General features: G+C 41.4%; 1 protein-coding gene across 1 annotated transcript in view; it reads right to left on the reverse strand.

The window, feature by feature from the left end:
* Positions 1–2,629: 2,629 nt before the first annotated feature.
* Positions 2,630–13,223, reverse strand: part of LOC126412692 (brachyurin-like) — a 344,847-nt gene continuing 334,253 nt past the window's right edge. Inside the window, exons 7-9 of the mRNA XM_050082403.1 lie at positions 10,910–11,008; positions 5,825–5,967; positions 2,630–2,858 (exon numbers count right to left, since the gene is read on the reverse strand). Coding sequence (XP_049938360.1) covers positions 2,682–2,858; positions 5,825–5,967; positions 10,910–11,008 — 419 coding nt within the window. The 3' untranslated portion in view covers positions 2,630–2,681. The remainder of the gene's footprint in view (positions 2,859–5,824; positions 5,968–10,909; positions 11,009–13,223) is intronic.

Consider the following 13,223-nt stretch of genomic DNA (forward strand, 5'->3'; position numbering starts at 1 on the left):
TTTCCAGATCTTCCCCAGTGCAAGCATGCAGCTTCATCAGTATACCAGTGTGCAAGAGTATCAATGCAGAATATAAGGAGATCACATAAGGCCTTTTATAAAGTTGCAGACAAAATAAAACAGTCGAATCTCCGAGGAGGCATCGGATTGAAGCAGCAGATTCCAGGAAAAACACAAATACTTCAATCTGATACTATTTGCCCTATCTGAAAGCGGTAAACCAAACTCAGCAATTGTGCGTGTGCCAAAAGATGTTTACTAGTGTTCTTGGCATATCAACAGCGAGAATATAAAGAGTCTGTAGACGGTACTTACAAACAGGAGAAGCTCCAATTGAAAAACGAGGTGGAGACCAAATGGCGAATATTTATCAAGGAAAACGGGATTCGGTTAAGGAGTTTATTGAGAAGCTGAAACCAGTGCAATCGCATTACTACCGTGGAAAAAACATCAGTAGACACTTCATGTCCTGTGAATTATCGATTGCAAAGCTTTGGAAAATTTTTAATGCGGATCCAGAGAAAACTGTGGATAAAGTTACGACGAGTTTTTCAAATCTGTTTTTGCATCTGATTATGATATCAGTTTCGCTTACCCAGCAACCGACTGTTGCGCAGTGTGCATCAGTTTAGAACAAGAAATGAAGCCATTAACCCGAACAACTAGAGATGAGATGAAGAAACAAGAATTGACAACACAACTTGCTTTACACAAAGCTAAGGCAAATGCTTTTTATGATGTACTGGAAGTTGAGGACAATGGTGGAATATCCCTGACATTTGACTGCCAGGAAAACCTGCCACTGCCTAAACTTCAAGATCAAAGTGCTTATTATACATGTCAAATGTACGTGTATAATTTTACAATCTGTCAAGGACCATCTGGTTCACGGCAAAACAAGGATAACACATTTATATACATATGGAAAAAAAAGACTTTGCAAAGGGATCCAATGAAATTGTGTCTTGTGTACATCACAGGTTAACATCTAAAGACCTAACTGACATCCATACCATCCGACTGATGTCAGACAGCTGTGAAGGGCAAAACAAAAACCAGACGATGTTGGGTATGCTGTGCTATTGGCTAACACAAGAAGCTCCTGTCAACGCGAAACGAGTGAAGATATTCTATACAATGGTTGGACATTCGTTTCTACCACCCGACAGAATTTTTGGCCGAATAGAAAAGGTTCTCAGGTCTGAAGTTGCAATTACCTCACCGAGTGAGTATAATGAAGTGTTTGAGGATCACGGAATAGTTTTGCAATTAGGAGAAAATCTCAACAATTGGAAGGATGCAGTTACTGATATCATTAAGCCACCTAGTCAATGGCACTTCAGTATCGCCCCCGTAAAACGGGTTGTGATCACCAGAACTAAACAAAGAAACGCACTGTGAAGTGGCTTAAAGAATGAACGCTGGTGAAGGAAGAGGGATATGCAGACGAGGCAAAGCCTACTCGTCCATGCAGCCAAACGTTATCATAATTGGAAGAGCCTTAAAGGAAGCTAAAGTAAGGGATACTGATTTCCTGCTCAATAAGCATTTCGGACAAATTTGGGAAGAAAACGAAAAATGCCGGCCGGAGTGGCCGAGCGGTTCTAGGCGCTTCTGTCTAGAACCGCGCGACCGCTACGGTCGCAGGTTCGAATCCTGCCTCGGGCATGGGTGTGTGTGATGTCCTTAGGTTAGTTAGGTTTAAGTAGCTTTAAGTTCTAGGGGACTGATGACCTCCGATGATAAGTCCTATAGTGTTCAGAGCCATTTGAAAACGAAAATCTTGGTTTCTACTAGAATGTAATCCATTGTCAGACAGCTGGGAACATTGCAGATGAAGATTCAGACTTTGAAATTCATCCAGAGGAGAATGAGTTGCCAGTGTATTTTAGAGGGGACGTGTCAGGACCTGAAAGTTTGTGACGTATTAACTACCTTCAAACTATTGTTTAATGTCACATACTTTGAATCAACTACTTTCAAACTATTGTTTAATGTCACATACTTTGTAATCACATTCAGTTTTAGTCCTTAAATCTTTTGTAACAGTATTAAGGTTTCTTTTTTATATAATGATAATATATGCACATCGACATCTACAGAAGCATAACTCTGTAGATCCCTGGGAACAGAGGCAAAACTCGATGAATCCAAATTATTTAAGGTAATAATTAACAAAATAAAAGCTGAATATTTCAGGAATTGTCAGAAATATACTCCTTAGGTAAGCATAAATCTATGATGAAAAGGAATTTAGAATATCTGCCATGTGAAGTAAGGAAGAAGTGTTTTTCGTTTCCTGAAAAAAATATTCTAGTGCACTCACTGCATTTTTCTTCTGGACGCCTCAATTTAGTGTTGTATGTGTGATTTCTTAATACTGTGGGCGGAATAGCTAGTGAACTTACTTTCATTATTAGCAGGGTGCTCAAAGGTACTGTTGACACAGATATTTTATAGGCTAGGTCCATTCGTGGCCATGTTAATTCCTAAAGTGAATCCAGTTACTTAATGGCTACCTTGTACTGCTTAATAGAGAGCTGTACTAAGAGACACTTTCCTGATCGTAAGATAAAATGTGGAAGCTTAGTGCTTTCCGTATCTATGCTAACAAAGGAAAATACAATGCTGCTGTTTTGGGTCTTTTATTGATTCACACAGGATACACGAGCAAAGCGCATCTATGATCTGATGGCGATGCCACTGTTCTCGCTGATCCAGTCCATGTAGTTGGTGACGCGGGTGAACACTGGTGGCCAGCCGACCTCGCATCCAAGGACGATACCGAAGGACACAATTCCGATCTGCGTGGCCGATCCGTCGTCCTCGTAGATCACCAGTGGGCCGCCACTGTCGCCCTGTACACACAGATGGAGAGATTACCAGAGGACTGGAAAATGCAGACATTCACGCGGAGCGTAGTAGTAATGAGGTACAGGAGGCATCTAACACATACAGGGTGCGACAAGAAGGTGTGGCGAAACTTTCAGGAAACATTCTTTACACATAGAGGAATTAAATGTGTTGTATGGAAATTGGTTCGCAGAGAGACAGATATAGGACGTACCAGCAACGCACGAAACGTGTTGTCACATGAAATGTTCAAAATTCCGCCTTGATTACGTTACAGACCGGATTTAAATGAATAAATGAAAATGGATAGGATTACAAAAGCATCGTAGTTGTAAGCTTAGGGACGACTCATTGTCTGTTAATCGTCGATAACACCTCGTACTATAGCAGTCTCTCGTGTATACACAATGCTGCTGCAAGGACAGCCTCCAGCAGCTTAACCAGAGGGTCACAGTTCGCTGGAGTGCTTAGTCTACAGCTGAAGCAGCAACTATGCAATCATCATCAGCTGACGGTAACAGCGGAACTCTTCACCATGCCTAGAACAATGAACCGAACAGAGTGCAGCAAGTTATTTCACTTCCAATGAATATAAATGACAGTACGGACTCGAGTTACATTGCCTGATACCTGTATTGAATGATTCGAAGAGAAGCATAGGGGTGCTCGCTTATAATTCTTTATTGGCGGAGATACGAATAAAATATATTATAGTACATTTGTGTGTGGAGAACTTATTCAATCTCAGTCAGCACCAACACAAGAAAAGCCGACACTGCCCTTCCCATTTGTAGACATTTAAAGAGCCTATGACTGTGTACAGATGGAATTTTGTGCGAATTCCACAGACATGTGCTTCCAGTCAGTTACGTCCGCCTTATGGCATACTTTCTAACTGTCCATCCTGTGTAAGAATCAACTAAACCCACTCGCCAAGGTTCCATCTCGTCACTGCTCCTTCCATTGTCTTCTATTTGAATTCAGAAACTGCATCTCCTGGTGCAACTACTGGCAGTACTTCTTCATCAGTCTTGGAAAATCCAGGGAATAATTATAGGAAAGAACACCCAGGCTCTTTACGCACTAGACCTTTACCTCACAATCTACAACTATTCAAATACCTAATCAAAGCACTCAAATATCTTGACCTAATCTTCGGTGAAAAGTTAACCTACTAACAGTGCAAAATACATCCAGCCGTACTCTTGATCTAACACAATATTGAGATTAAATCCGTCTACAGTCTTACATACCTAAAAGTCGTTGATCGATTCCATCCTCTCCTAAGCAAATACTGCATGGCTCTCTGCCTCTCCCATGTTTACCACTCTTTCCGAGACCTTGAGCGTTGCACAATCCGCCTCGATTTACGTGTTCTTTTACCCTTCCCACCTGTATCCCGTACCAAATCATAAACACCTAAAGTATCTTCAGTCCTATGCCTCCCCTCAAAATCAAACCCCCTACACCCTGCTATATCCTCCATCATTGAGAACCGTACTTGGCTGCCTCACCTTTCTCACCAGTCCCACCTTCCCTAAATCTTCACACACTCCATGCACTTTTCCTGGGTAATTTCAAGCACCTTCCCCTCAAAGACCAAGACATCATTCTTGAGACGTTACCATTGTATCGATCGTACGGAACCTACTTATTCCTTCTTTTCAAATAAAGACTCAAGGCTATCGTTTCCATTCATAACGGAAGTCCTTCCGCCCCTTAGTACCGACACCCATCCCTTGATCCCTACCGATAATCGACCCACGCCGTTCCCCATATAACCTAGTCTTCAGTTCTATACACGCCTAAACTCATCACCTAGGAAATGTTAGTAGGAACGCAGAGCACCATCACCCTAAGAAGTCATCAGATCGTACATACAACCGTTCCATCAAGATTATGATATTGCTTTTATTCTTGTTCAAGACTGTGATATTGTTTTTATTCTTGTTCTTATCTGTAGATGTGATTGTTTTTCAATCAAAGGCTGAAGGCAGCAAAATGGACGCTGCCAGCCCGCATACCCTAGAGGAGCAATGTAAATGTTAAATGAAAAAAAATGTATGACGACAAAGGGAAGTAACTGTATACCACTCAGATTGTGGTAATTTCTCTGTGTCTCATTGGGACATAGATAGTCGAGTGATTCTGCACGATCTCGTTTATAGCAGCAGAAACACGCGTATGTCCGCGTGCAAGGATGTAAAAACCTGCGTATATACTATTTTTGTGTGTGTAGAAGAGATAAAAAGAAACACTTCTTCATGTAACAAAAATGTCATATGTATCTGTTTCCCCGCTAGCAGTTCAAGGAATTTTTGACTCTAGTGATACTCAGAGACGATGTTCAAACTTCTGTGTGATGAATATTGTTTTAGAGATGTTGTCTCACTCTTCTGGATTTTCTCTTGTGGGCGAAGAAGAAGAATTTGCTGTACAACACACAGATAGACACCACATAAGAACGGGTTGCCCATTCGGCTAAAGCTGCAGGCAGTTTTCGTGAAACACCTGGTTGTTACGACCGTGTTAGACAGTCACCAGAACGCCGATACCAGTTGTGCGTTAATGTAAACGGGCGGCATCCTCACCAATATCTCTACAACAACCTTCTGGAAGCAGTGAAGAAACGAGCGTCGGGGAGGACTAGGAAGGATTTCCTGAGACCCTGATAGCCATCTCCCAAAGTATTTGACCGAAATTCATAGAGTAAAACAGAAATGATTTCTGGCGCTCCCCAAGGCAGTGTTATAAGCCCTTCGCTGATTCTTATCTATACAAACGATTTGGGAGACAATCTGAACACTGTCTCTGACCGTCAACAACATTAAAGCCCTAATGGCCCTTAGCAGGGGAAAGAAGCATCTGTGTCGTGCCACACAAATGTAGTGTTTCTCTTTACCTTATCTAAACACTAAAATTTTGTACACGTATTTTTTCTACTCCCTGTGTGTTGTGTGTGTATACGTACGTTGCAAGTGCTGACGCCGTTGTCGCCGGACGTGCAGATGTGCATGTCGTCGTCGATCTGGAAGAAGTAGCGCAGGTTGCAGGTCAGGTGGCTGATGACAGGTGCCACGGCGTAGCGCAGAACCTCGCTGATCTGATCAGATGCTGCAACACGAAAATGACAACTGTGTACTCTCGCGGAGCGTAATGCAATAAGGAATGAGGAACTGTGGCATTAGCTGGACCCACCGACTGCTGAAGTATCAGCTTATGAACTGCAACCCTACATGACTGAGAGAGAACCAAGAAGAAGAGGTCTTATATCAACATAACGAGACGCGCCACGGTCGAATACCCACCTACAACAACCTTCTGGAAGCAGTGAAGAAACGAGCGTCGGGGAGGACTAGGAAGGATTTCCTGAGACCTTGATAGCCATCTCCCAAAGTATTTGACCGAAATTCATAGAGTAAAACAGAAATGATTTCTGGCGCTCCCCAAGGCAGTGTTATAAGCCCTTCGCTGATTCTTATCTATACAAACGATTTGGGAGACAATCTGAGCAGCCGTCTTAGGTTGTTTTCAGATGACGCTGTCGTTTATCGACTAGTAAAGTCATCAGAAGATCAAAACACGTTGCAAAACGATGTGTTTGGTGTGAAAATTGGCAGTTGACCCTAAATAACGAAAAGTGCGAGGTCGTCCACATGAGCACTAAACTGAATCCGGGAAACTTCGGTTACGCGGTAAATCAAATCTAAAGGCTATAAATTCAAATTAATACCTAGGAATTACAGTTACGAAGAACTTAAACTGGAAAGAACACAGAGAAAATGTTGTGGGGTAATATAACCAAAGACTGCGTTTTATTGGCAGGGCACTTAGAAAATGTAACAGATCTACGAAAAGACTGCCTACACTACGGTTGCCGTCCTGTTTTAGAATACTTCTGCTCGGTTTGGGTTTCTTACTAAATAGAATTGACGGAGTACCATCGAAAAAGTTCAAAGAAGGTCTGCACGTTTCATATAATTGTGAAATAGGGGAGAGAGTGTCATTGAAATGATACAGGATTTGGGGTGAACATCATTCGAATAAAGGCGTTTCCCGTTGCGGCGGAATCTTTTCACAAATTTTCTATCCCCAGATTTCTCCCCCAAATAGGAAAATATTTTGTTGACGCCGATCTACAAAGGCAGAAATGATCACGATAAAGGGAAATGATAGATCTCACTGAAAGTATATAAGTGTTGGTTTCTTACGCGAGCTGTACGACATTGGAATATTAGAGAATTGTGAAGGTGGTTTGACGAACCCTCTGCCAGGCACTTAAATGTGATTTGCAGAGTATCCATCCAGATGTAGATGTAGATGTACACCTTGGCTGAAACAGCAGAGCGGCCCCTGTGAATTGCAACTTGCACCTCAGCTCGCCTTGGGCTATCCACCCAGACAAATAAGAAATCCAGCTTGGTTATGATACCAAGTACAGTAGTGTAATGTTGCCTAGTGCAATGCTGTGTAGTGTAGTGTTGTATGGTAGCATAGTCCAGAACTGTAAATTACAAAATTTGTGATCTGTCAATAATGCATAGTGTACCAAACCAGTGTTGTGTGCCTTCTAGATTCTGGATGAACATATATCTGTGTGCCAGATGGCCAAATGGTAGTATGTAGACGTTTCTTTTTATTATTATTATTATTATTTTTCTTTTTATGTGGATATTCTGTGTAGATTTTTTTCTCCTTAAACGGCGTAATGCTTAGTTATTACTACCACATCTGAAATTGTGTTAAAATATTATTTGCTCTATTCATGCCAATTCGTGCGCAGCATTCGGTCTATTCTTGTATATAGACAACAAACTAAAAGAAAATAACAAATAAATAAAAAGAAATGAACACTTGCTCGAAACCCCTTCATTTGGTGAACATTCACCGGATGTGCCATTGGTTATTTTGCAAACTGCTTTTGGCCAGGCATGTTAACATTTATCGAAGTAATTCGTGTTCTACAACTGAAGGTGAGATAAATACTGCAGCTGAATCTCAGTACCTTGGTCAATCTACATGAGTCATTGGCACTATTTTATCTTACATTTGAGATTTAAGCAGCTCCCTTTCTTCTCTTCATCATATCACGATTTTTCCTTTTGCGAGAAGGAAGCTAAAGTACGATGGAACGAAGATTAGGGTTAAGTGGATTAGGTCCAAGAAAATGCCCTGAATATCGTTTTTAGTATATTAAAATTTCAACATGATATATATATTTTGCATTTACCTTAATTCATTTTTAATTTATTTTTTAAAAAATGCTCATACAGGCTTGGCGTGAAATATTCCCTGGCGAAATATGTCATTTAAATTTTCAGAAAATTTGCAGAGAATATATCTGCAGTACGTGTAGTCACAGTTCGCTAATCTGGTACTACAGGCAGTTGTTTCCATTTCAGAAGGCGAATATCCAGAGCGCCAATATGATAGTTTGGGGTGGGGTGGGGGTGGGGGGGGGGACAAGGTCTGGAGGTATGGAGTATTTTTAATAATTTGACAGATGAATAATGACTTCAAGCACCCATAAAAAAATTCCTGTTCCGACCCTATTATAAACCTGCATAATACCGACTTTTAAATAATTTTCTTGAAATGAAAGCACCTGGCTACACTATGTATTTTTTTCCGTTTCATGAGGGCTAGGTGGGGGTGGGGGGAGGCGCAGCCCCCCTTGTCTCCGGGTACGAGCGCCCTTGCGAATATCAAGAACAATGAACACGTTTGTTGTTTATTTGTGAATTTTATTGTTGGATCAGTGCAAATATGGCATGATTCAGTAACCGAATTTTTAAAAAGAAGAAATCTCCAGGGAAGCACATGAGAAATAGAATAACGACAGTTTCTTGCGATAATGGGTACATTGCTACTGGCAGTGCAGTCGCTGTGTGGGAGGAGGCGACGTCAACTACGACATCCGGTGCAAAGAAGCTCCATGTATTCATGACCAGAATTCCGGTCAAAACTATATTGCCTCATAATCTCATTCTGATTCTGTGTGCGATCATGAAGACTTCTCTTTAGAACTATGTCGGACACAAATCTCTTAAAGACGGCTTCATTATGTCCACGACAGTTTTTAGCAGACTCTGGTTACTTTTATTAACACGCCCCTGTCCTTAGTATCTGCTGCATTTGCACCAACAGTCTGGTCACTTCGGACATAACCCATGTAAAGGTTACAGACAGATAGACATAGTGTATTACAGTTTACACTTGGGAACAAATAGTGCTGTTGCGACATACAACAAGGAATATATTATTAAATACCATATGGACTGCGAGTATGCGAGTCATTCAGAGACGATGAGAGAAAAAGGAATGTAGCGAAGAAAGAGGGTTGGGTGAGGCATGATATATAGAGGTCGAAAACTGATGATAGAAGCATAGTTGTCTAGTGGCGCAGAAAATACTTCCTATGGACCGGGAGTCACTAAACCGTTGCTGAAACTTTAGTCGCCGTCCGCAACCGCACCCTCCCAAAATGCTTTTTCCTCCTGTAACGAATATTTTCAATCGATCTGTTAAAGACATAAAATTGTCAGTATTTGTACAGAATATCAGTGCACACATATTGCGATAATCTTTACTAAAGATGCCGAAAAAATAAAGATGAATACCAACAGTAGATGTTGAAAAAATAAGTTGTTTTCATTTTTTCAGCACTATATGACTTATTACTTAAAGAATAATTAAGGATGTCCAGCGGACGAGTCCCTGATTTCAGTATTAAATATCTCAAAAGCTAAGATCGATAGACAAGTGCAACAAACGGGATGTTCGTTGTGAAAGCTGTAGGAACTTTATACAGAAAAGCTGCTAACAGATAGCGTTGTAATCGCAATACGTGGTGGTTATAAGTAGTGCACCACAGCTAAGAGCGATCAGTTCTGCAGTTGAAACGTGAAAGGAGGTTAGTGTAGCGAAGGAAGAGGTTGAAGTCGTCTCTTCCGTTGAACAACGTGTTTTTTCTGGTACTGGAATACCATAGGTTAGAACACAGCCCTACGACAACAAGGCACAGTTTGCAAACAGGATTTAATGTTCCAAAAGGATTCGATACGAAAACTATTCGCAAGCTCTTCGCCGGATTCCAGTGGACAGGCAGTGTGGCTCATCATCTAGGAGGGATTTTTGGCCCGGGCAAACTGTAGTTGCTCCTGAACATGTCATCACGATTTCTGGAATTGTTTATCAAAATCCGAGGATATCCGTCCGAAGGACTGTAGAAAAGACTGGTCTGAACCGTTCCAGCACGCAGAACATACCGAGACAGAGCCTATATACTCGTATGTGTCCATTCAAGATTGAAAGCCACCAGGCCACACCTGAGCCGTGCGACACAGGGCTGCCTTTGCGAACCACATCTTCATAATGGTTGCTAATTAAGATTTTCATGTTGGCTGCATCTGGTTCACAGATGAGGCACGCCTTCACCTGAACGGAGTCGTGAATAAACAGAAACGGTGATTTTGGGGAACCGAAAATCTCCATTTGTGTGAAGCGGAACCATTTCATTCTCAGAGAGTTACTGTTTGGGCTGTGGTATGCAGCAGAGGACGCTAGCGTTGGAGGATCAACCACGTACTGAGTGATTTGCGCAAGATGGATCCAGACCACATCGCACCAAACAGATGTTTCACTTTCTAGATTCGCCCTATCTGACTCCTTGTGGCTACTTTTTGTGAGACACATTGTAAGACAATATCTACCGGAACCATCTCACCACACTCGGCGAGCTTGAATCGGCGATCTAATTACATCTGAGTCCATTTTTGTTGAGAAACTACAAGATGTGATGGTAACATTTATTGTTCGTTTGCGCGACCAGATTCTGATGTGATTGTAAATATTGATTGAGGAGCAGGAGTCTGTTTCATTAGCAAAGCAACGCGAGAACAAAGGAGAGCCCTAAGTCTTGCTTACATTATTATACTTGCATACCACGCACGTTTATCCACGTGTGCGCACACGTGCGCGCGCGCACTCACACACACACACACACACACACACACACACACAGGTATATATATGTTACCAACAGAGGAGTACTCACAGTCGCTCTCCAGTCCCCATCCACTGACGGTCGTCTCAGCTCCGACGAACTTGTCGTTCAGCTCACTGCTACTGGGCAGGTTCACAGGCTGGATGTATTCTGTAGGCAGAGAGAAGTCTTCTTGTCTCACATTGCAGCACACCTCCCAAAGGAGATTAACAGCAGCAACGACTCTCCTTGTGACAATGGACGGCAAGGGAAGAAAATCATAAGATCTATACTAGTTATGCACTGAGGTGGTAAAAGTCATGGGACAGAGATATGTACACACACAGATGGCGGTACTATCAAGTACACAATATTCAAAAGGGCAGGCGATGCTCGGCGTGATTATGGTCTGACGACGGGAATTAACAGACCTTTAATGGGAAATGGGGAGCTAGACACATGGGACATTCCATTTCGGAAATCGTTAGGGAATTCAGTATCCCGAGATACACAGCGTCAAGAGTGTGCAAAGAATACCAAATTTCAGGCATTCGTCTCACCACAGGCAACGTAATGGCCGACGGCCTTCTCTTAACGACCGAGAACAGCGGCGTTTGCTTAGTCGTCAGTGCTAACAAACAAGTGACACTGCCTGAAGTAACCTCGGAAATCAGTGTGAGATGTACGACGAACGTATCCGTTAGGACACCGCTGCAGCTTTTGGCGTTAATGGGATGTAGTAGCAAACGACCGACTTGAACGCCTTTACTAACAGCATGACATCACCTACAGCGCTTCTCCTGCACTCGTGGCCGTATTTGATGGACCCTAGACGACTGTAAAACCGTGGCCTGGTCAGATGAATCCCGATTTCAGTTGGTAAGAGCTGATGGTAGGGTTCGAGTGTGGCGCAGACCCCCACGAAGTCATGGATCCAAGTTAGTTAGTTAGTTGGTTACGTGTTCCATTGATCAGTCGCACGATACGGTAGCCGTTATGATGTGTAACCTGTCAAGTGCACAAGAAATGCACATATGAAACAAAATTTATATATATATATATATATATATATATATATATATATATATTACAGAGTTAAAGATTAATATTTCTATTATTTACCCCATACCCTTAAATGGCACAAAATGCATATACTATATTTATAGATTATATTTATTCCTATTCAAGAATTCATCTATGGTATAGAAGTAGTAGTCAAGGAGAAATGATTTCAATTTATTTTTGAAGTTATTACTGCTGTCTGTTAGACATTTTATTTCATCTGGTAATTTCTCGAAAATTTTTATAGCAGCATATTTTACCCCTTTCTGTGCCAAAGATAGGTTGAGTAAAGGATAGTGTAAGGCTTTCTTTTTTCTAGTATTATAATTATGAATGTCACTGTTTTTTTAAACCGGTCCATGTTCTTGAGAATAAATTTCATTAGTGAGTAAACGTACAGTGAGGCTGTTGTAAGAATTCCCAATCTTTTAAAAATATGCCTACAAGATGTGTGACTATGAACCCCACACATTATTCTAACCACTTTCTTTTGAGCAGTGAATACTTTTTGTCTAAATGTTGAGTTACCCCAAAATATTATTCCGTATGAGATCAAAGAGTGGAAGTATGCAAAGTATGTTAGCTTACTAATTTCTGTATCCTCAAAATTGACAATTATTCTTACTGCAAAAGTTACTGAACCTTGTCGCTTTAGAAGATCCAAAACATGAACTTTCCAGTTAAGATTCTCATCTATGTGTACACCCAAAAACTTAGTATGCTCTACACTGTCTACTGACTTCTATGATGTGTTATATTTATTGAAGGAACTGTACTTTTTGCAGCAGAAAATTTGATGTACTGTGTTTTTTCAAAGTTTAGAGCAAGCCCATTTGAAGAAAACCAAATAATGACTTTTCCAAAGACCTTATTTGTATCATTTTCAATTGGAGTTTCTTTTACTGGATTACTAATGATGCTTGTGTCATCAGCAAACAGTGTCAGTTCAGTCTCTTGTCTCAGATAAGAAGGGAGGTCCTTCAAATGTATCAAGAACTGAAGGGGACCCATGATTGAACCCTTGTATCATTTTCAATTGGAGTTTCTTTAAAGCTGCCAACAAGGCACTGTGCAAGCTGGTGGTGCCTCCATAATGGTTTCGGCTGTGTTTACACGGAATGGACTGGGTCTTGTGGTCCAGCTGAACCGAACGATGACTAGAAATGATTCTGTTCGGCTTCTAGGAGACCATTTGCAGCCATTCATGGACTTCATGTTCCCAAACAACAATAGAATTTTGTGGATGAGAATGCACCATGTCACCGCGCCACAATTGTTCGTCTTTAGTTTGAGGAACATTCTGGAAAATTCGAGCGAATGATCT

This window comes from Schistocerca serialis, chromosome 7, assembly GCF_023864345.2.
Source record: "Schistocerca serialis cubense isolate TAMUIC-IGC-003099 chromosome 7, iqSchSeri2.2, whole genome shotgun sequence".
In the NCBI taxonomy this organism is placed as follows: domain Eukaryota; kingdom Metazoa; phylum Arthropoda; class Insecta; order Orthoptera; family Acrididae; genus Schistocerca; species Schistocerca serialis.